Raw genomic sequence first — 25515 nt, 5'->3', positions numbered from 1 at the left:
ACCAGGAAAACTGCTAAAGTTCAGAAGTGAAAAATTTTTCAGACCTGAAAGAAATTTAAGTTGAAGTTTTGGGTGAAGGCCCAGGTTGCTTCTTGTTCTAGTTAGGCACGGGTGAATGAGTTCTGATGAAATATTATCTAACATTGCAACTGATACAATGGTAGAATTTAAGGGTCTTTTCTTTCAATGCTAAAATAAATGATGAAACAAAAATAGGCTCTTGATTTTTTAATTTTTTTTTGCTAGCCCTAAAAATAAGAAAACAAAAAGATGGCAAGATTTTCTTTAAGACAAAAAAGACATTGATAAGAATAGGAAGAGACAATCTGAGTGAACTGACACTGAAATTGTTAAGATTTGGCCTGCTAAGATCCTTTTATAGATAACTGCTACAGCTTGCACCCAATTTGCGTAGCCCAAGAGTCAAAGGTGCCTGTAATCTCCATTCATGCAACTATATATAGGGAGAAGAGATGCACCAAAAACAAGGCACGCAATCCCCACTAAATGTCCCAACCAAAAGGGCTCTGTGGAGCTGGTATACCAGCAGTGGATTATCTAATAGAGTGCATTATCCAGAAAAGTACACAGGAGGTTAATACAATTTAACCCCACCCCCAACCCCCTCACACACATATGTAGACAGCTCAAGATGGCAACCCCAGTGTCTCAAAATACTTACGGGGCTGTAAGCCATAGAAATCAGCATATCTCAGCAGTGGCTTGTATAAAACTTTTCTAAGTTCTCTTTATCCTACTTTCTCTGTGCCTATCGCTTGGTGTTTGTGTTTGTGTGGGAACAACTTCCATTTGCTGCCTCTACTGTTGCTACGGCATTTTTCAGCCTTGGTTTTATTCCATCAGGCTTGCTTCCTTCACAGTGAGCAGCCCGTAGCTGATCTTAGAACACTGATAAGTCTGATTCCCTTGCTGCTTGACACAGCTGTAAAGGTGTCTGACAATTCTGATGAACTTTGTGTGTGACTGTGTGAAAGGGTTGTGTTGGTCCAGCACAACTTTTATTTTGGGCAGTCGTTGTCATTAACATGTCTTCATTTAGCCACTGTGGTAACTGTTACTGTAATTATTTCCCATTCTAAGGGTGTGTAACTTAAAAACCAAGTGGGCTAAATAGTGACTTTGTAAAATTCTGATTCATGGAATTAAAACGATGCCTAGATACTATGGTGTCAAGCAGAAATACAAGAAATAGTGAAAATTCATGATTATACACCTTACCCCTTAGCTTAATTTTAACTTTTAAAGTACTCATATTATATTTACTAACAAGCAAAACTCCCCAGTAAAGAATGTAGTTGTAAATCAAGTGGTGTTTTAAAAATTAAACTGTGAAGAAAAACTATATCTTCATTGCTTTTTTAAAGGCATATGAAGGCACAAAATATCAAAAATGGCTTCTGATTTGGGTACACATTTTGAGGTACTTTATGTCTCAAGTGAACATCCAAAATTAGGGCATTTGAAATCGAAGGTCACTTCTCATAATCTGGGCTAAAATATTCTGTGGATGTGCCTCAATCTATAAATTTTTAATGAAAATAAGAGGCAAAGGTTTCTGCCTCAAAAACTGCCAAGAAGGACTTTTCTTGGTGGTGAAAAATGCTTTTCATTTAGAAAGGGAAATTTGTGATTTGGTGAAATTTAAAAAATGACAACATTTGACAGAACCTGCCTTTACATCACAGTCAGGACTTGTCTACATGTATAGTGATGCAGTGGGGCAGCTGCACTGCTGTAGCGCTTTAGTGAAGATGCTACTACATGGACAGAAGAGCTTCTCCCATTGGCATAGTTAATCCACCTCTGCAAGAGGTGGTAGCTATGTTGACGGGAGGTCTTCTCCTGTCAACGTAGCACCATCTCTACCGGGAGTTAGGCTGGTATAACTAGGTTGCTTAAGGGGGAGGATTTTTCACACCCCGAGCAACATAGTTATAACGAGGTAAGTTTGTAGTTTAGACTTGGCCTAAGTTTTGTGAAGAATTGCTCTGTTTTCAAGTCAGAACGCTTTATAACATAAAAGTACTACTGAAGTCAGACTGTACCTGGAAACGCAAAGCACCAATGGAAATCTCAACCCACTCCTCTTCTTCAAAAGACACTGTTGCACTGATCACAATGTTGGCACGGAAGCGCTGAATTAGTTCCTCAGTTTGTAATGGCTCCTCCAGTCTGTCCCAAAGATTCACAGAGCAGAAGAAAATAAACCATACTAATTAGCCTGCATTAATTATTGACTCACTTAGAATATCCAGTTGCTGGTCTTATTCAATAAGATTTTTCTTCTACACAATTGTTAAGAACATGTTTAAAATGCAATATTATTACAGAAGTTATGACAAAGGGACAGGTATTTGAATACAAATTGTAGTCTGCTAGGAGGCATTTTGAGAGGTGTAAACTAGAACAAAAAGGGTAGATATGGAAGTAGGTGGTACTGCAATGATAAATATGCACACCAGGGAAGGATCACTGTAATTTAATTTCAGCATTAGCTACTGTACTGAAGGGCTGTAGTACAGCATTTGTGGATCTTTTGGGTAACTGATCAAATAACTGGTTAAATCTAACTAAAGAGGAAACAGAACGAATACAGGGGGAAACTCAGAGGACATTCAGTGGCCTGTGAAAGCGACAAGACCAGTAAGAGAATGTTGTGAGAGAGAACTTATCCCTGACATTTTTTGGAATGCATCAGATTGCACCAAATGGCAGACATAAAAAAAAAAAATCCACAGGTGAAGATTTCCACACCTCCCTACGAAGTGTTTTATTTGCCAGCGTATGGATATGTGAGTGTGTTGCGTTTGTGTGCATGTGCAAACATGTGTATGTGAGAGAGACAGAGTGGCAGATAGCATATAGCATAGAAATTTCACAGAGCTGGCTATAACCTGGAAATCTCACTCCTCTCTTTCATTTTTAAAGTGGAAACTTTGCTAGTGAAAAGAACAGGCCAGCCTTAGGGTTTTCAGAGAATGCTCTCTCAAGTGCTCCACCACTCCTAAGCATATGAGGGCCATTTAATTTTGTCTAAGCTCAGATGTACATGAACTACTTCAAAAGACACCACCACCTGAGACCTGAGGAGTTTTAACTGTCACCCAAAATAGAGACAGAAGCCTGGAGATACAGAGAGGATTCTCTTTTCGAAAAATATTTTAAGAAAATATTAAAATATTTTAAATTGTTTTGTATTTTAATTAAAATGGTGGAAAACTGTGTAAAAAAACTTCTACAAAAATTGTTAGCTTCAAGCAATTATCTTGGTAAAATTGATGTGTGTTTGTTTTTAAAAAATGAGCTTGTCTGGTTCAAAGTAGCATGGCTTTTCCTTTAGGAGACAAATGTGCATATTAATAAACATGTGTATGTAGATTTCCACACCAAATCACACAACCTGGCCCCAACATTACCAAAACCTAGATGTCTTACTGTATTGCAGAGAGTCTAGGGATTAGTTGTTGGGGGGCAAAATTCTCCATAGTAATACTACAGCACATCACACACTCTTTTTAATAACTTCAGCATATGAGAGTCAATAAAAATTGACACTGGGCTACCGATAGTTTATAAGGGAAGAAATTAGTGTGTCATAAATAAGCAATCATTTTACATAGGTTTCTTCCCTGTGTTTGGGATGGGGCATGAATGGGGGCATGGAGTGAAGGAACATTTACATTTTAAAAGTGTGGAAGTATATACACTTTGTCAGAGCCAGCTTTCGGTATGGGCGGGATGTGCTATTTATTGCACATTAAGGCCCTGCACAACACAGGGTCTTGGTGCTGGACCAGAGAAAGCAATAAACCTTGTTGCTGCCAGTGTTTCCAGTTTCTGGAATTAGAGAATAATCTATCTTTTGCTTTGATAGTTGTGGCTGTCCCCAGGGGACAGTGCTCCTCCACTTAATAGCATATGCTCCTGCTGACTCTTTGAGGATCACCATCTCTCTTGATCTTGTTTTGAAGCCCATACATTTAGAAAGGAGTGGCTATATGTAGAACTGTCAGTGGAGAGGGTGTGGGGGAATTCTAGCAGTGGAGAGGGATTGCACTTGTCACTGCACGAGATGGGAAGGTTTCATTAGATGGGAGGAGGCAAACAGGAGAATTGTTATTGGGGATGCAGAAGGGATGGGGAAGGGCTGGCATTAGGGTCAGGCTGATGTACTCATCACTTGGAGGAGGGGGAAAATTTGGCATGGGACCCATAAACTAGAACAGTTATAGATATTTATTTCTAAAGAAGAAAAGCGTATTCACTGAGTTATACAGTAACTTCATTAACTCTGCTTAATGCTCCATAAAATGCAACATATCTATGGTTCTTATTTGTTGTCCCTGTCTCATTAGAGATGGGACCATGGCATAGGAGTGGGTTGTATGTCCTGCTTAGGAAATGCTGAACAATCCAGGGAATATGGGTGTCTTACCAAGTTCATGGGGGCCATCCCAATAATTAGTGCACACTAAAGTATTTGCAACTACATGAAATATAGTTTAGTGCCAGACAGAAGCTGGGTTTTAGGAATATTCAGATCTAGGTTTCCATTTTGGCCAATTAGAAATCCAGAGGTTGGATCCAGAATCTTAGTTCAGGTCTACCTCTCTTATTACATTTATTTAATAAACAAAACTAAAAATAATTATGTGCATCTTCCAGTGCATATTTCAACCAAAAAACTTGAGTGTTAGGTCAGCCAATGGCATTTTTCATCCATCTTCAGGGAGGGAGTCAGCAACAATAGCACCAGAGAGATGGATGCCTCTGCAGGGATATGATTCTGCAGCATTTTGTTACATTCTTATTTTTAATTAAATTGCAGTTACTGTTTTAGATCACCTCTCTAGAGCTGACTGCAAAGTGGAAGATTCATTTTTACATTGGAAAGGTAAAAACAAAGAAAACTATTAAAACTGAATTGAAAACTTAAAGTGTCTACAAAGTGTAACCAATTTTCATCAAATAAAACAACCCTATATGTAAAGAAACTAATTACTGTTTCCCGGGGGAAAAATAATTTTAATCCAGACTTCGCAGGTATAGGTTTTTGAAAATAAATCCTGCAGTTCAGTATTTGGAAAGTTACCATCCAGTGATTTAGGAGCAGCTACAGAGTGGTGCTGCACCCTTGGGCTAAAATTCTCCTCTCAGCACCCTTATAAAGTTGCTGTGCATGGTGGAATGGGGGGGCGGGGGGAATTCTTCCAGCCTGTGCTGGTCAACAAGGAAAGAGAGAGGGAGTTCCATGCATAGGAAGCAGGAGGCTTGTTAGGAAGAAAGGCAGGGAGGTGGGAAAGGGGAGGAAATGAGAACAACGAAGTAGCGTGGGGCAGTAGTGGGCAGAGGCTTGAAGTGAAAGAAGATTGAATTTGAAATGCAACTTAGGGAGGAAAGCTAGTCCTAGTGATATACTGTAAATAACAAACCAACAATATTACTTTTAGCATTTAGATTCTAAGGGTCTGTCTTGTGATTGACGGAATGCTTGGTTTTTTGTTTTTATTCCCCATTTTTGTAAGAATATAGCAACATTCAATTAAGAACAAATGACAAAATAACTCTTTTGCGCTGAACATTTAGCTTTCCAGTAAAGAGATAAAGACTTTCAAAGGGTATTAAGAAATGTTATGTTTTCAGTTTAACATGTGATCCTTCAAGAGACTTATCTTGTGCAGTCTTGCATCCTAGATGAGAAATCTAATTAATATCTTGTTCCCAGCAATTGGACTGACTTGTTGCCTGAACCTTAAAACATATTGTCAACTTAGATGTTGGCATGTTCCTAACAGATTTCTGCAGACAGATTTTTTGACAAGAAAATGGGTTGCATTTTTCTGTAGGTTACTGACAGATAGATTAGGTTCAGTCATTTAACCTGAACTTTCAGATCAGTAGCTGAGTATGATTATGGTAAATGTTAATATAGCAGTTTGCGATTTACAGTTGTAAAGGACACAATTTTAATTGCAATTCATCCATTTACTTCTGCAAACAGCTGAAATTGTTTTCAAAGGAACTTCATTGGAAAAACACTAAAGGGGACATGAAAGTAGGTATATTACAAATATATCATATGGGTATTAACTGCCTTCTTTTCCAGGTTAAGAGTTACGGATAAATGTGATCCTAGAAGATACACTGTAGGGAGACTTTCTATTGATCTTAAAGGAACCATATTATACTCTCAAAATAGTGCTATTTGCTGACCCAGGGTTCATAAAGGTTTTCAAGTACCTGAAATAATACTTAAAGATATTTTCAAATAAAACTTGTCTTAAAGAGTATTATTTGATCTGAGAGCAGATCATCTCCTCTGAAATATAAAATATTATTCAAGAATTCAAGTGATTGCAGTCAGCCTTTTTCAAAAAGAGGTTATATAGTTCTGTACTTAGTCACTAAGAGGGACTAGCGTATCAATTTTTGTGTGAAAAATGTTAAGCATGAAATAAGAAAGAAGGAAAACACAGACTCCTGGTAATGACATTTTGTCAACAATTCATCATTTTCATAGATTTACAGAGGAAGAAAAAAGTGCTGAACCAAATCCTTAAGTCTTTGGCCTATATTTTCCCACTGATTTTTAGACAGAATTCCTACTTAAACTAATTAATACTCTGAGTCAGGTCTTCTGCATAAAGGGACCCTCATTATTCAGCTTTTATTCATTCCTTGCTCTGGCCAAACTCTTACTGAGGTCACTGACTGCTTGATCAGAATAAGGATTCAGTAGAAACAGCTTTAGGGTTGGACCTGATGAAACCCTGTGAAAAATAAATGGTAAATTTGGAAATTATAACCGACATGTATGTGAGATCTACTGATTGGTTTTACACATATATTTAAAAAAAACAATAAAAATGCATGGCTTTAACATATGTGCCAAATTCCAGTGGTCAATCACATACTGATTTCTGATTAGTTTCAGTCTTCTCCCTCCATTTGCTTTGAATGACACCTTTACATGTCTGCAAGCCGCCTAGCAGGCTGTTAGTATGTCATTATTATTATTAATTATAATTATAATAATAATAATAATAATAATAAAAATATAGATGAGAGAAATGGCTACTGCCATTTTCCTGGCCCACAGATTCTCTCTTGTCCATTATGAATAAGTATGAACCCTAGTAATCCTAGAGTGGGCTCCATTAAATAATGCTGCAGTAATTTAAATTTATGGTGGATTTTCTGACATTTTCCATTCTTGGGGCCAGACTGTGCCATTAAGGCACAGTACTGAGCACTGGGGCAATGTGAAGCTTCACCAGCAAAGGGGAGCTTTTCTCAGTGTGGCAGGCAGTTCCATTGGCTGATGTGGTGGGAAGGGATAGGACCATGCTTTGTCCTGCACTGATTCAAAGTCTGAAAAGTAAAAATCTCAAATTTCTCAACGGTAAGTTGGTATTTATTTCTTATGACAGGATTCTGGATGCCCACACCACAGACTGAGATGGGACATGATAACAGTTTTCAAGTACATAAAAGGTTGGATGGAGAAAATTGTTCTTCTTAAGCTCTGAGGATAGGACAAGAAGCAATGGGCTTAAATTGCAGCAAGGGCGGTTTAGGTTGGACATTAGGAAAAACTTCCTAACTGTCAGCGTGGTTAAGCACTGGAATAAATTGCCTAGGGAGGTTGTGGAATCTCCATCACTGGGGATTTTAAAGAGCAGGTTGGACAAACACCTGTCAGGGATGGTCTAGATAATACTTAGTCCTGCCTTGAGAGTAGGGGACTGGACCAGATGACCTCTCTAGGTCCCTTCCACTTCTGTGATTATATGATTCTATAAAAAGGCTACCTCATCAGAGGGGGCTCTTACCTTTCAGTAATTTTCTCTTTCAGTTGTAAAATACTTGCTGTATTTATCAGGAGATATTGTGCTTCATTCACAAGAGAAAGTGAGACTGTTGTAGCCTGACCTAAAAATCAATACAGCATTATAAAATGATTGTTAGAAACAATGACTATCATACTGGTCACCCCCACCCCTCACCCCAATGACCTTATCCGTTTTAATTAAAGAAATTATTCATTAGACTTCAGTTGCTAAGGAAAGATTCTATCCTATTAAGTTTAGAAGCATGGATCCTGTCAGACTCACAGGGATGCAATGTATTTTAGAATCGAGATAAAGCTGAGAAGATATCCCCCCCCCCCATTTTTGTGGAATAATTTTATAATTGTAATTAATATATATGGATTTTCTAAACATTCTTCTCAATTTATTCTGTTCAGGAAGGAATTTCAGCATAAGGATATTTTCAATATTAATAGATTTTTCATGTTTCTAATTGTTATAACATTTTCAGACAGAAAAGTGATGGGGTAACAAAAACATAGATCTATAAAGTTTCCCCATATGCACCAGACAGAGGAATAGCGTAGCAGAGTATGAGCATATATGTACCCTTTGCTGCCTATTGGATTTAATACCTCAAGACTTCTCCCACACCTCTTCATTGAGGGGATTTTTCACTCAGCATAAAGTATGTGAGTCATGCTAATATTTTAATATGCTGAGCTGGAGTATCTATTTTCTAATAACCATGCCAAATTGATATACCTTTTTCATGTTTCTGATTTGCATTTCTTTTGAAGTCTGAACTCTGCCTGATCAGGTGACACTGGCGACCAAGTAATTCAGAGAACCATTCTGCTATTCTCTCTCCACAGTCATATGTCTGTACTCTATCAAGAGGGGGAGAGAAGTGATTAGTATTAATTTAAGCAATAATCTGACTGCTAAAACCTTCATTTGCAAAACTAAGGACAGCTGGTGGAGATATTTAATCAGATATCTGCTCTGCCGGTTTCAATCCACAATGCAGCATCCATTATAACACTAATGAATGAAACAGCTGAGATGTGAAGTACTATTATGCACAAATATATTTCCCAAATTTGCTGGAATTCTGTCAATCTTGACTTCATTATTGATGAGACGTAATTCAGTTTTATATAACTTACGGTGGGATAGAAAGTCTGTATAATTATAAAAAATCATGGCACTGACTCTGAGACACAGTAATCCATGTATGACAAACGAAAAATGACCCTTTTTTTCAATCACAGTACTTGCAAATACTTATAAACATATGGCTAGTAATGCTGTCCTCTCTATGGCCCCAATCCTGTCAACATTTATGTGCATGAGTAATTTTATGCAAGTATGCAGTATCACATGTCTATGAAACCTAGATAGATCTCTAACATGAGTAGTCCCATAATGTGTATAATGTTACTCACATACATGTATAGAGGATTGGGGCCTGGATTAGAATTTTCCAAACACCTGAACTTTTGAAAGCAACAAAGTCTATCTAGAATTATGCATCTCTTTGCCATCCCACCAGCTGTTACACAAGAGTTACAGAAACCTCATCCTTCTGATGGATCTGGACTAAATGTATTTGTCTAACGATGACATCGAATTAATCTATATCAATCAGCATTCTCAAGTGTTTTCATAGCACAGACTACATCATAGCACTGCCCTTCCCATTCACTGTCACACAGCTTCCCTGTGGCAACAACAGCAATTGCATATATGGAAAAATAATGTTAGGACAATATTTAACCACAGTCTCTTTTAATGCAGTATTATTGATGGAAATATGGAGGAGAGCGAGCACTAAGAGTGAACTAGTCAGTTTTCTGTGGACCATTATGTGGAAGCTTCTGTTGTAAATGAACGTAGCACATCTTCTTCAGTGCGCTAATACATATGCATTTAAAAGGGGGTCAAAACTGGGTAAAACGTGTAAGGGATAGCTTGATTAATTATCATTATTGTTGTTTGTATTACGTAGGTGTTATAACAACACAAATAAGAAAATAAAATAATAAATAATAGGAAGAAACAATTAGGGGAGCCTCCATTGTGTTGTAAATTTTCAAATAAAAAGCTTCTTAATCCCAGTATTTTAGCCAAGAAAGGTGTTTTAAGGGAGTCTGAATGTTTTTGGTTTTGTAACTCAGTGGCACAATCACAGCTGCCTTTACTCCTGTCCCCTGGAGCCAGACAGTAAGAATTTTTTAAATGATCCATCAGTTACAGTGTTGCCCACTGCCTAATTCAATCCATGTTCTTAGTACATAAACTAACAGCAATGCAAACAAGATGGTAGCTTGAAAGGTTGCTCCTATCAAATGGTTCCTTTAGTACTAATTCCACGATGGTATTCTTCAGGGTTGGTGGACAGATTTTCTCCTTCACCTGTAGTTCTGATAATTAATCATAGAATGGCTTCTGGATTCTCTCTCACAAGTCAAAAAGGCCATGGAGACACCCTGTTAACCATTAGTGCCCTCATGACTACAGGGAGAATTATTGGAAAGAGGATGGCAGTGTGTTTTTGGTCCTGTGGTCGGCTTGCTGTTTCTTCTATCTAGAAAGATGATTTTGAATGCAGATGATCTACTTTGTGAAATAAAAAATAGTCACCACAGCAAAAGATGCTAAATTCTGGGATTGAGCTTGGAGGCAGTTTGTCTTTGTAAAAGATATGCACACTCAATTGATTTACATTGATATGATGCCAATGTAAGTGAGATCAGAAGTAGGACTCCTATCTCTTTTCAGCTGATGTCTGGAATTCTGAAGAACATACTGAAAGAAAAGATTTTAGTCAAAACAGGTCAAAATTATTGAGCCATCAATATCAATTCTCTTCCTTGTTCTTTTACACAATTTACTTGAATCCTGATTTTACTACAACTTTCAAGATCTGGCCTAATTATATCCCACTCCCCCACGCCCCATAATGGGGTCCTTTTTGCTGTTTTCTGTACACATCAAAGTCAGCTGACTGCTTTGCTATATATAGTTAAGGGTCTGTCACAGAGCTGTGAAAAAAATCTCACTATTTGTGAAAACAGTGAAAAATCATGTTAATGAGGGTGAAACATTTGTCATGTTTACTTGAATATTTCACGTTTTCTGATGTCTTAAGGCAGAGGTATGTGAAGGTAAAAATTGCCTTTCATCTTAGCACACGGCCTGTGACTCATTTCTATCTTCACAAGCACACATGGTTGTTATTTAAACCAGTAAACAGCTATGACATACGTACAGTAAATTCTTATCATGACTTCTTTTCCTGATTCACAGTGAATGCAAGCAATTCCTTAGATTTTCAAACTCAGTTTTGAAAATGTTCTCATAAGTGCAGTAATAACTTCTGTATCCTCAACAGCCCCAGTGGCAGGGAGAAAGAGGCTAAGGCCAACACACAGGGCTGCTGCAGTATGGTGGGGTGTGGAGAGTTCATTTACACAAATTCTTTTCCTTGCTCAAACTCCTCCTGCCCACAGAGCAACTAAAAGCCCCCTTCCTGATCTTCTGTGCTTTACATGGTCTGTTGGGGCTTACATTCGCCTTACTGCTGCATAAACATGTCTCAAAATGTGGCCCTCTTTTATTAGATAGCTAAAGTATTTTACACCACACAGTGGCTGAGATGAAAAGCTACAGCTATATTGTATTATAATATTTCATCGAAGGTCACTGTGTAGTTTCTGTATTCTGAGTCTGCTTGGTCTCAAATTGCTTTCCCATATTGTCTAAACATTTTCAGAGTGAAGCCCATTGTCTCTTCAAGGTCCCTGTCAAAGTCCTTCTGCTGTAGTTCAATTCCATTCATTTTGTTCGTGTGTTTATTTTGCTTGAGTATTACTTTACATTTGTCAACATTACATTTCATTTGTCGCATGTCAGCCAATTTATAAAGCAGGCCCTAATTCTTCCAAATTTTACCTGCTGTGTGTCTTGTGTTCACTACTCATACCACTATTGTGTCATCAACAAATTTAGCTTCAGTACTTTACAGCTGGTCCCTCCAGATAGGTAATTTATAGACTGAAAAACAAGGACAGCCAAAGTCTGACTATTGATTCCAGTGGGATGCCACTTACATTCCCCCACAACAAGCTGAATTCACTTTGTTTTGCTTTTTAACCAGTTCTTTGTCTTTTGCTACCATTTATGCTTTCCTTGGCCTTCTTGGTTTGGACCCAGCTTGTGTAGACATACCCGTGCAAGCTCTGCTCAAGTTAGTGCACTGAAAATAGCAGTGTAGCCAGGGTAGAATGGGCGGCAGCTCAGGCTAGCAGCCAGAGTACATACTGTGGGGGTCTGGGCAGGTATGAGCTCAGGTGGATAGTCTGAGCTGCTGTCCATGCTACCCTGGCTATGATGTTATTTAGTGCACTAGCTCAAGCAGAACTAGCTCAGGTTCATCTATGCAAGCTGGGAATCACACCTCCCAGCTCAAATGTAGACATACCCAAGGAACTCCTTCTGGTGACTGTACAATAGATTTGGGCCACATGTTTTTCCCAGCTATATCAGCATAAATCCAGATTAATTCCACCGAAGTTAATTTACACTGGAATAATTGAAAGCAGAATTTGTCTAGGACAGTCTGTCCTCATGTAAAGTTTCTATTGATTTCAAGCATTTCTTCTGAGTTGGAACAATGGCCAGTCCAGTGACTTTACCTCAGACCTCCCCAGTTAGAACATAAAAATGGCCACACTGGGTCAGACCAATGGTCCACCTAGCCCAGTATCCTGTCTCCCAACAGTGGCCAATGCCAGGTTCTTCAAAGGGAATGAACAGAACAGGCAATCATTGAGTGATCCATCCCCTGTCATCCACTCCCAGCTTTGCTGCAGAAATGTGGTGCCAATCTCAATGTATGAGATACACTGGGAATAAAGTTACTAAAAGCTGAAATTATATAACAGAAACAGGAAGCCTGGTAAGACTGATATTGCAACCATGCATCCAGTTCTGGTGGATGTAGAAAAGAGCCACAAAAATGATTTGAGGAGGAAATGCCTTAAAGTGAGAAATTGAAAGAGATCAATCTGTTTAGTTTATAAAAATGTAGATTGAGTGGGTGACTTTATTACAGTATGTAAGTACCTTCAGAGAGTTCTAAAGGGCTCTTCAATCTAGCAGAGTAAGGCATAACAGGAACCAATGTCTGGAAGCTAAAATCAGATAAATTCAAAGGAGAAATGAAGCACGCATTTTTAACAGTGGGAGTGATTAACCACAGGAACACACTACCAAGGGAAGGGGTGCATTCTCCATCTTGAAGTCTACAGATCAAGATTGGATGCCTTTCTGGAAGATATGCTTTAGTCAAACACAAGTTATTTGTCTTAATACAGGGTAACTGTATGAAATACCATGACTTGCAATATACACAGGACAGACTAGATCTAAATTCCTTAAATTCTGTGACTCTGTGAATCTATGGAAGATCCCAATGAAGTCCATGGGTGCTGTTAGCATTTGGCACCTTTGAAAATCAGGCTACCTTCATTTAGCAGGTTTACTAGGTCTTTATCTGTAGTTTTTTTTCATATGGTGCATTTCATCATAACATCTGAGTGCCAAACATACTTTAGTGGAATAGCGTCACAATACTCATGCGCATTGAGGAAACCGAGGCACGAAGAGGTAAAGTGACTTGCCCAAAGCACAAGATGTCCAGCAGAGGTGGGACCAGAATGCAGATTTTCATTCAGAATCCAGTGACTTTACCACATGGTCATCTTGCCTCTCTGTTAACCATTGTGAAACAGGTCTTAAGATAACGGTCAATTATCATTATTTATTCTTCTTGGATTGCTCAGTAAACTGGGTGCAAGTAAACACTATGCATTTTAATAAGCCTAAATGGAAAGGTATACATCTAGGAATAAAGGATGTAGGCTGTACTTCTGGGATGGGAGACGGTATCCTTGGAAGCAGTGACTCTGAAAAAGATTTGGGTCCCGGTGGATAATCAGCTAAACATGAGCTGCCAGTGCAATGCTATGGCCAAAAGGGCTAATGCACTACTTGGATGCATAAAAAGGAGAATGTTGAGGAGGAGCGGAGAGGTTATTTTACATCTGTATTTGGCACTGGTGCAACTGCTGCTAGAATACTGTGTCCAGTTCTGTTGTCCACATTGAAGAAGGGTGTTGATAAATTGGAAAGGGTTCAGAGAAGAGCCATGAGAATAAATACAGGATTAGAAAACATGGCGTATAGTGACAGACTCAAAGAGCTCAATTTGTTTAGTTTAATTAAGAGAAGGTTAAGGGATGACTTGATCACAGTTTATAAATATGGAGGAGAAATTTTTGATAATATAATCTTCAAGCTATACAAATTTATAACATAATTCAATGGCTGGAAATGAAAGCTAGACAAATTCAGACTGGAAATAAGGTATACATCTTTAACAGTGAGCGTAATTAACCTCTAGAACAATTTACCAAGGGTCACGGTGGATGCTCTATCACTCACCATTTTTAAATCAAGATGGATGTTTTTCTAAAAGATCTGCTCTATGAATTATTTTGGGGAAGTTCTATGGCCTCTGTTACTCAAGAGGTCAGACTAGCTGATCACAATGGTCCCTCCTGGCCTTAGAATCTATGAGTGTCTTGGATTTCATTGCCCTCCTTATTTGTTTAATGGAGCTACTTTTTAACATACATTCTTTCTCTCTGTTATTTCCAGTATTACCCTTATTCCCTTTGGCTACCATTCACTCATTCTGCTTTTTCTGTTACCCGTATGTTTTACCTGATAGCCCTAATTGACTCTGTATTCTTGTTTGGTTCCTTCCCTGCTTTGCCATTTCCACTGCAGGCTTCTGTGCCCCTGAGAACTTTGAGCAGCCTCTCATGAAAATTTCCCTTTTCATACAGTTAAAAAAAAAATGCAGCCAATGACATTGAGACAGGCTATGATGGTATTACTGCGAAAGAAATGCAGAGAGAGCAAGGCAATCAAGGATATTTTAAAAGCAGGGTCTATTAGAGATGGGCTAACCTCGGGAAAGATAAGGATGAGTCAACACTAAGGGAAATTGGACAGATGGTTAGAACAAATTACTTTTGGGTGGTTTCCGCCATCCAGACATTTTTTGGGAAAAATATGCTTCCAAAGAAAAGTCCTTTTTTATTACTTTAATTTAGTGGAGGATACTTTCCTAATACAAAAGGTAGAAAAGCAAAAATGTGTGTGTATTATACATGATATAGACATATCTTACGCATTCCATTTAGACTATTCATGAAAGCAAACTTCATGATAAATTGATTAAACATAAGAGAAACTGAAGTGAATTGGCCATAAAAACTAACTGAGTCTAGAAACACCAGGCAAACAAACTGTGGCAAAATACCTTGTTCGCCTCAGCAGGCTCAGTCCTTTAGCCTTGGAGACTCAGGTTTGGGGCAAGGCGAATCCTTATAGGTGGCACAGGGTCCTGCTACTCCTGTCCTCAGTCAGTCCCTTGTGCGTGTTTTCCTTCCCTTCTGGGGAGCGAGTGCAGCCTCCCTACTGGGAAGGTCTGGTGTCTTGCTGCAAACAGCCTACTGGCAGCTTCCCTGCTCCTCTCACTCCCTCACTCTCCCCCTCCTTCCACCCAGGGGAGGGTTTAAAAAGGTCCCAAGTAGTTGGAGTCAGCTGAACCTAATTGGTTCCCTAGCAACCCCTTTTCCAGTTGAACCTTATTGCCCTGGGGTTCTCTCTCCTCAGTGGATAGGGAGGGGCCTTTTAATCCCCTGGGACTAATTAATACCCCCCTTTTGTAGCTGTTTGTCCTGGGTTTACCACAAAATGTTAAACTATGACATAGGGCCAAAAACCTCCCTGCTGCCGTGGGGTGTGCACTAGGGAGAAAGGGGGAGAAAAGAGCCTCTTCTCTCCTTAGCAGCAGTGGGGCAGCATTCCAATCTGGCACGCAAGAAGTTGCCAACTGGGGGACATGCTAACTACCCTCATGACCCCATAGGAGGGCGTTCAGGTCCAATGACAACTTATTGATGTTTTGGGAAGCAAGTGCTAGAGGGGTAGAGAAAATAAACTTGTATCAAAGAAAATATCAGAAAAATCTTGGAATTCCTGCAGTGCTCAGGGCCTGACGGAAGGTTAGTGTGGGTCCAGTCTTTAAAGAGGGAAGTACAGTAATTGTGGTATGTACATGTATGACCTCTAGGCTGGACTTCAGAACTCCGAAAAATATCTGAAAACTTATAAAATAACTGTACCATGGACAAATTAAGAGAGGAAGCAGAGTGCAGTAAATAACTGTCAGTGAAGCACAAGTTACTCAAATCACTTTAATCAAATGGCTTCTTTGGACATATCAACAGACTTGGTGGGTCAGTGGAATGCAGTAGATAATGAACATGGATGTCAGCAAGTCATTCAGTACAGAGCTACTCAGAAAACTGATGTTGGAGAAATATTTGTTTTATGGATAATCATACCACATGATGGATAAACACTTGGCTCACAAATCGGAAACAGAGTTATTAATAATAGCAGTGTTATATCTTATTGAAAGACAATGCATCAAACGGTGTACTGCAGGGAGTTGGTGCTAATGTTATTCAACATATTTACTAATAATTTTTCAAAGAAGTATAACTGAATACTGAGCAACATTGGTGCTCAAAATAAGATTAGGAGTTCTTGTGAATATGGAAAATTTATTTTAAAAATCAGCTGGGTCTAGAAAATTTGAGACAATGCAATGGGAAATGGGAAAAGTTACTAACATCAGCACAGGTGAGTAATTTAACAGAAACGGTATATGCCAAGTTGGGGCAGCCACATAGCATGTGAAAACGTACAGGACACTTGCACAGTTTTCTTATTGATAGTTTTCTGATGGCAAACCAGGCAAAGATCTTTCCTAACTTATGGGCTGCAAAATCCTCTAAACCTGATTTTTATTTGTTTTATCAGACCTGCTTTGTGTGCTACATTTTCCACAGAAGTCTAATCCACTCTGCTGTTTGTTTCATTCCATCATTGAACTTTTTTTCTTCTCTTCTTGTTTTATTTTGTTTACGCGAATATCTTCTGGACTCTCACATAACCCTTGAACTTGCATTCCAATTATGGTCATCCTGCACTGTCCCTGCAAAAGGTCATCAGCTTAGAACCTTCTAGGGTACCTGTTCTCACTCACCTGTGTGCACAAACTTTGCTCTGACCAATCTGAATCTCTCTTCCGGTGTTTTCCTCTAGAGGCACGGATATGGGGTCCATTCCTTTATGTATCAAGAACAAATTATAAGAATTAAGTATTTGGGCAGAATCATATGTTATGAAAAAAAAGTACATATTCCCTGACTGTTTTGGACTACAGCAGTCACACAAATTCTGCTCGCTTTTTGACAGAGTTATATTCTCTGCCTGCAGGTGGCTCCAAATGATAATGCAAGAACAAAGGCTTTGGATGACCTTGGTACCCAAACCCCATTAACTAATATACAATTTCAGCTTTTAGTAACTTTATTCCCTGTGTATCTCTTACATGGAGATTGGCACAAAATTTCTGCAGCAATCATGGCTGTTGTTGAAAGGACAGGCTTATCATAGCTCTACTATCCCTAGTAAATCAGGCTATGAGTATAGCCATTCTTAGCGAGAGAGAATGGAAATAAACACATTTTAAAAAGATAAACATAGTGTTCAAAAATGAAATATGTTTCACAAACTACTTAGCTGTGTAAAGGGGCATACATAATCTTTGAATTTAAACAGTATAATAAAGCTCAATGGGCTGAGAGGAGGGCCATGCTATACTGATTTATGAAACAGAAAAAACCCCATACAGCACTGCTCTTTGTTAATTGAAAACAATAATCTTAAATGGCCAACAAAGCATTTTACTATCAGGCTGCAGTGAACCCTAATGCTCTCCATATACACTTCCACATAAAGCAGAAAAGACTCTGATCTCATGTACACTTGCTTTACATCAATGGACTTTGATTTCACTGAAGTTACTTCTGATTTAGGCCAGTGAAAATAAAACGAGAATCGGATTTGTTTGATTTTATTTTGAAGAGTAAGGAAGTTTAACACAGATTCACCATGCCACAATTCTGTTCTACATACACAATTTCAAAAGAGAAAGATTTATGGTATTTGTTAACTTCAGTATCATCCCAAACTCGACTGACTGGTGGTATTGCTGTAGCACAGAATGATAAAGATGATAAGAGAACATAAGAGCTGCCATGCTGGGTCAGACCATGGTCCATCTTGCCCAGCATCCTGTTTCCCGTACCAGTGATTCAGGGGGAGTGTACAGAACAGAGCAATTAGGGGGTGATACCCCCTCCCCTCATCTTCCACTGCAGATTTCTGGTAGTCAAAGATTTAGGGTCACCACAAGCATGGAGTTGCGTCCTGGACAAATCTTGGTTAATAGCCATTGATGGCCCTATTCTTCAATAATGTATCTAGTTCTTTTTTGAACCCCGTTATACTTTTGGCCATCACAACATCCCATGGCAATAAGTACCATAGGTTTGTTGTGTGAAATTTAATTCCTCTTGTTTGTATTAAACCTGCTGCCTATTAATTAAGATGGGAGAAGAAGAGCTGGACACACTTGGAAAACAAAACATGTAAGCAACAAATCAGTTTAACCCAGTTGCAATAATCCAAGTAAAAACTGACAAATATTACTATCTTGGGAGTGTAACAAACACCCTTCTATGATTATTCCGCCCACATCCCCCATGGAAAAATATCAGTGTCATTCACTTGGAAGAAAAGAAAATAAGAAAGGTTTGAACTTTTTGTGGGTTTAACTGTAATCATTTATAAAAACAATTCTTAACAGAGAGCACACATGCAAGTTCCTCAGATGGGGGCTCAGGGTTTTATAGGTGATTGATTTTACACATCAGCCAGTATATCATACTCTGATTGAAACACACACATTTTACAAAAAGAAAAGGAGTACTTGTGGCACCTTAGAGACTAACCAATTTATTTGAGCATAAGCTTTCGTGAGCTACTCACGAAAGCTTATGCTCAAATAAATTGGTTAGTCTCTAAGGTGCCACAAGTACTCCTTTTCTTTTTGCGAATACAGACTAACACGGCTGTTACTCTGAAACACACATTTTACAGCCATATTTAGGTCAGTTTAACATTGTTAATTATAACTTTATTCCATCTTAAGAAAAAAAAGCTGGAAGATTGCCAGTAACTTAACTGTAAAAGCTGGCATTCTCCATGGTCATTTGCTTGATGATAAATTTCACAGATGTGTTCACAGTATTAGTAATAAAGAAAAAAACCCCTGCCTTTAAAGCTACTCTTTTGAGTCAATGGCAAAAATTAGAAGTCTGCTATTTCAACATACTGAAATATAAACTATTCATGTGCATTCTCTCTTCAGCATGTGCACGTAATTCCTATTAATGTTACTGGCAGTACACATGAGCATCGAAGGGAGAATAAAATCTATAAAGTGTAATTAGTTTCACAATTTTGCTAGTATCTTTCTACTTCAATGTTTTAAAGAGATTTCACAACACTCAAAATTCTTGCTTCTGTGCAATGACAAACTAATTCACAACTTACAAGAGTAGTGCTGACTCTGTTAGCTGAAATGGAAAGAGATAAATTGGCCTTTCACAGCAGCATACTCTCCATCTAATTCTCCTCTCACTTACACCAGTGTAATCAGGAACAAGTCCGGTGCAGGCAGTGGAACAGTTCCATATTTACAGCAGCTCAATGGCAACCAGAATTTGGCCGTCTGCATTTAACAGAGGCAAGACAAGAAGGATTCTATTTTCATAACATGCAATAGATTTTTTGAAATGGAGGACCTGCTCATGCTGTCGTTCAAGTCAATGGGAGCTAGGCCCAGATAGAATAGGCTTTCACTTCCAAAGAAGCTTTCATAAAATTGTATTACTGGTTTATCAGAGATAGTCTTAATATGATAACTGTTTATTATAATTTGCATATGAAAAAGCTTTGTGGTGAATATAACGAACGTTAGCCAGAAAACCTGTAGCTTAGGAAAAACGGGCATAACAAAACTTAAAATATGATTCTTAGAAACCACAGATATAATAAGTTCACATAACACAAAACAACCAAGTACAAAACAAACACCACAAATTCCCCTCTTCCACCACTCCTCTCCTCTCCTCAAGCTTAGGAGAATAGATGGAGTTTGTAGCATGCTGACAGGTTAACAGACTGAGCTATTTCTGAGAGCAAGTTCCTAAGTCATGTGGCGCTAGAGGAAACACCCTGAGCATCTTTACTTACTACAGCGGTGGCAGTATCGCATAGAGAGAGAGGTGATCTGTAGAGGCTCCTCCTAAGTCATTCAGGACTTCCTAGGTCAAAACCAATACCTTCAGCTTTTATCAGGGGGGGAATCAATGCAACTGATGAGAATCAGTATATCATACTGCTGGTAAGATACACCATTTAGCTAGCAGGATGCTGCCAAACTGTGTACCAGCTTTAGTTTGTTGGTGGAGTTAATGTATGGCACAATATAGAGACAAATTGAGTAATCTAATCTTAAAGTGACAACGGTAGTGTGAGACAAGGTGGGTGAGGTAATATCTTTTATTGGACCAACTTCTGTTGGTGACAGAGACAAGCTTTCGAGCTCACACAGAGCTCTTCTTCAGTTCAGGAAAAAGGCCATCATGGCCACTGCTGTTACCTGATCATGTAACAGCAGCTGGGATTACAAATTCAGGGAGCAAAAAGTCCTTCAAAGGGACATATATAAATCCTCACTTTATTTTCTAGTTACTTCCCCCAACCCATCAACATCAGCTCAGTCTTATCCAGATTAAGCCTGAACCAGTTAGTCGTCATCACTACCCCAGATGTCAGGCCAACACTGGGTCAAGGCCACTGCCAATGCTGGCTGGATTAGATAAGAAAGATACAGAACTGGGTATCATCAGCCTACTGAAACCACTGCAACCCCTATCTCCTTATTAATGATCTGAAAGGCCATGTCCAAGCTTACAGTGGCACAGCTGCATGGGGACAGGGACAGAGGGGGGACAGAGCTCTCCTGTCGACATAATAAAACCAGCTCAATGAGTGGCAGTAGCTACAGTTGTGTCGCTCAGGGTTGGGGATTTTTTACACCCCTGAGCGACAAAAGTTTTGCCAACATAAATGCTAGTATAGAGTGAATAAAGAGCAAGATAATGAAATTTTTTCATGGTATGAAGCTGAGAGGGGCAGCATATACTAACAAAGACAGAGAAATCATACTAAAAGCAGCAAGGGAAGTGGAAAGGAGAAAGAAAAGATTAATCTTGGAAAGATGCACAATAATACAAATAATCCAGATGAACGGTATCCACAGTGCTGGAAAAAATCACAAAGAAATAATGCTGAGAGAGAACTAGAGGTGATCATAGTCAACAAATTAAATATTATCAATTTGAAATATGAAATGACAGCATAAAAGGTAATGAAGTTTGGGCTGCAGAAAGAAAGGCATCACATCACAGGACAAAGGGCTGACAGTTTCTCTCTGTAAAGATGTGGTGTGCCTATATGAACCTGAAATATGGCATTCAGTTTTACACACCTCATTAGCAAAAATATTGACAAATTGGAGGGAATTCAGAGAAGAGCAACAGAAATGATTTTGAGCCTGAAGGACTGTCTTACAAGGAAAGATTAAACAAGTCAAATAAGAATAGCTTTACTATGAGGTGACTAACTGGGAGATGTAACAATCGTTTATATGTCTGAAGGGTGTAAACACCAGGAAGAGAGAGTAATTATTTAGTATTGTACAATGGAATATAATTCTGAGGTTGAAGTTAAGAGGAGGAAAATTAGTCAGGATATCATGAAGGTCTTCTCAATTAGTGTAACTATTCAGGCTTCCAGTCAGGTTCTTATATGCCCCCATTACTTGGTATCTGACTGCATGTAATCTCTGGAATAATCCCCTTAAGTAAACAGCAGACATCACCACATGTTTAGTCATTTAAAACTATTACTAGACTGAAACTATACTATAAATACTAGAAAATAGCATTGCTATTGCAAAGGGGTGGGCTAGATGACCTAAGGTATTAAAGGCTTTAGGGACAGTTCCAGATCGTTCCACTTTACAAAGAGACATCTCTGTGAACAGGGCAAAGCCAGATCATTTATAGGTGGGTTTTCCAATTTGATTTTCTTTTTGAACCCTATCCTATATCCAGTATCTCCCACAAGAATCACCCTGAAAATAGTTCGGTGGTGACACTGCATTACCGCTCACTGTATATTTAGGAGTCTAAAAAAGTGCCTCTCCTTTCTCTTTCAGCATGAATACATCAAAACATGAAAAAGAGTCAATACAAAATAAACAAATAAAAAAAGATGAATATCCTCACCCAGGATACCCCTCCATTGTCCAGATGAATAAATGAAAAGCACCCCTCCTTCAACCCTATTTATACTCTCTATGCATCCCATTCTTGAAAACCCAGCTACATGCATAAGGCATGCTCTGAATAATCACACCCAGGTCCTATACAGCACCTTTCAACAGTAGATCACAAAGCAATTGGCAAAAAAACCCAACCCCCCTCCCCCCCCCCAAAAATCTTAGAAGTAACTTTATCCCCATTTTATAGCTGGGGAAATGGAGGCTTCCCCAAGGTAATCCAGAAGGCTAGAAGCAGCACTAGGAATAGAAACCAGGTCTCCACAGTCCCAGCCTAGAGCTCTATCCACTAGGTCAGTATTTGAGCTTTTGCTGGATCCAGGGAGATGCAACTTTCTGAGTCAAATGCCCTTCATCAGGGATGCCCTGCCAATTAAAACAGGGAACTTGTAGCTCAAACACTCCCACTGATTTCAAATGCCCTAAGAGCAAATGAGAAGAGGATGGGGACTCTCACTGCACAGGATAGGTCCTGTTGACCTCACTACTGTAGGGGTATCATAGAATCTGCGCCTTAGGGCTCTGAAGGTAAAACCAACATCCTGAGGGAGGAATCTCTTGTTGCAGTTCCTCGAGGAAAGAGAAAAAACCCTGACAATGAATTATGACAATAGGAAAAAACCTAAAGGAGTTAACTTGTTTGGGCCTAGCTGCTCAAATGTGAGCATATACATTATTAACAGATGCAGAGGCTGAGCAAATGTTAGACCCCAGGGAGAAGGTAAATACTGTTCAGTTATATGCAAACAAGGCATTAATAATGAGCTCTGAAGACGACAAGCCTGCTGTTTAGTTCAATGTTAATAGTTTTGTCAGTGAAAGAAACAGTATATCCCCTCAAGTTGGGAAGAACTTTCCAGAACCCCAGCACTCTCCAAATATGGTTCTCTTATGTATTCATTGATTGTGTGCTCAGAAAAGTAGCCAGAATGAAATATTTTCTTTTATCTGAAAGGATACTGTAAAGCAATCAGTTAAAAAATGTTATGTCATCACCTCAGTGATACCAATCCCCACTGATGATCTACTCAGCAAGCAGGAAAGTCTGTCCCCATTGCACAGCCCAAGTAACCCAGCTGTGTGCTGAAGAGATTGTGGCCAGCTGTGGAGTGGCCAGTTCTTCAGTTTCCGGGCTACAGTAGCCCCTTGAGACTGGTGTACTGTCTCCATGATGTGGAGAAGCAGAATGGCCAGTGGACCTACATAGTTGTGAATTTCACCAGCACTGTCCATCCCTGCCCTTGGCACCCACTCCACAGTTGCATGTAGGGAGCCACTGTGGAGATCTCCCTTCCCCATACATAACCCAAATCTATCCTTTGTGGTGAAGTCTGGAACTTCCATACCCACAGCTGGAAGAGCAAGATTTGTTCCTAGTATATTAGTGATTCATGACATTCTGTACTTCTTTTTTTATTATTCAGTAAGGGAGAGGAATGGATGCTGCTTACTAACCTTCTGCTTTGATGACCATAATCCTTTGCTCCAGGTCAATTAAGGGGTGTACTAGACACAGTCTAGGTTCCTGCTTCTGACTGATGCAAATGCCATTCTGATTCACAACCATCCAGCTTCGGTCATAGAGCAATCCTTGGTTTCCTACAGGCCACTCAGAAACCTGGCATAGCAACAGAAAAAAAAATACAATCGGAAAGAAAACTCAACATCAATTATTTAATAAAGATCTCTAGCTGCAGTAGTGGAAAGGCACTGCACAAAAAGGAAAGGGAAAAGAAACTTTCCCTTTGTGAAATCCTTTGAAACTGAAATAGGAAAACTCATGTATATGTCAGTGTCAGCCTTGTTAACAGAAGCTTTAATTATCAAATCAAAGACAAATATCTCTGCAAGAAGGTGCCAGATCTAAATTGAGTTTTATTGCTATTGTTTGTTACATGTCACCATGCTTTTAGTCACCACAATTAACAAGTGGGGCTGTGAGAAGATAGTGAACATCATTCGTGAAATTTGTTGGAAAATGTTCTCAGCTTTATTCTGGGCTACTTTAGGATTCTCGCAATTCCACTTTTCACATCCAACTATAGGACATTTAACAAAATGTGTCTGAATGCAAAAATCAATTTTTTAAAAAAAGAACAATTTGAAATTCAACATATTGAAAATTTCAAGATTTTTTGCTCAAATGAAACCCTGAGTTTTTCTGTGAAACTGAAACTACTTTCATGAAATCCAAAGTAAAATGAGAGAACCTCAGTTTAAGGATTTCCATTTAGTTGAAAGCTGGGCTTTTAAACATATTGCCTCAGATCATGTGTACTCTCCAGTAGCAGTAAAATATTTAGAGAGTTAACCATGACTAAGCTTTGTTGTATTTTCAGATATGTTAGTTGAGATACTCCCTGAACAGTCCATGTGATTATTGGGGAGCTAACTGGCAAGATATCTCTAGCAAGTAAATATTGAGGGCCAAATTCTGCTCTCAGATACATGTATACACTTCCTATTGTGCATCTACTGGAGGGCAAAATTCAGCCTCGAGTGACTGATAATGTCAGCATAATTTACATTTTTTTTAAATCAAGTTTCTGATAGAACATTGTTAGCATCTCCACAACTGAAAACAAACTTTAAAACTTCTAAAAGGCTTTATTTTCCCCCTTGCTGATATTTATAAGGGCCTTTGCAACCTATCAGTCAGACCTTTCAGCAGCAGCCATTTAAAATTCCTGGCCAGAGTGCTGTAAAATGCATCAAGTGCACAAACAAACAAACATTTTTCTACTTGCTTTTAAAAATTAGAATAATTTTATATGTTCCTTGTTACCTATACTGTAGGTATAGAATTTTCAGCCAGAAATCTGATATTCAAGCTGGCGAATAAAGGCAACACGACTTATGAACATATTTAGAACTAAACATGTCTTAACTGCCTTCCTCAATCAGGGCCTTAAATAATGCACTATATAGCGATAGGCACTATTCAGAAAAAAATCAGATAAATGATAGATAGATAGATAGATAGATAGATAGATAGATAGATAGATAGATAGATAGATAGATAGCAACAATCATCCCCTGCAATTTACTTTGCCTGTTGTAGATTCAGGATGATTATAGGAACCTCCATGATCCAACTTTGAGATGCTGCACCCCGACTGCATGTCCACAACACACTTCTCCCTCTTTTCCAGGATATTGATCACTATTGCATAGCTAACCTAAGGTGCCCAGTAATAAGGCCCCTCCACTTATGTC

General features: G+C 38.8%; 1 protein-coding gene across 5 annotated transcripts in view; it reads right to left on the bottom strand.

Moving 5' to 3' along the window:
- MOCOS (molybdenum cofactor sulfurase) overlaps window positions 1-25515 on the bottom strand; it is a 409994-nt gene that overhangs the window by 21004 nt on the left and 363475 nt on the right. For all 5 annotated transcript variants that reach the window (XM_037889907.2, XM_043540409.1, XM_043540412.1 and 2 more), the window contains 5 exons: window positions 23755-23917; window positions 17026-17107; window positions 8598-8722; window positions 7854-7953; window positions 2067-2193 (listed from right to left, as the gene is read on the bottom strand). In XM_037889907.2, coding sequence (XP_037745835.1) covers window positions 2067-2193; window positions 7854-7953; window positions 8598-8722; window positions 17026-17107; window positions 23755-23917 — 597 coding nt within the window. The remainder of the gene's footprint in view (window positions 1-2066; window positions 2194-7853; window positions 7954-8597; window positions 8723-17025; window positions 17108-23754; window positions 23918-25515) is intronic.

The sequence above is a fragment of the Chelonia mydas genome, chromosome 2 (assembly GCF_015237465.2).
Source record: "Chelonia mydas isolate rCheMyd1 chromosome 2, rCheMyd1.pri.v2, whole genome shotgun sequence".
NCBI lineage: Eukaryota > Metazoa > Chordata > Testudines > Cheloniidae > Chelonia > Chelonia mydas.
The sequence above is the reverse complement of the archived record's forward strand: the minus strand, read 5'-3'. Positions and strand labels throughout refer to the sequence as shown.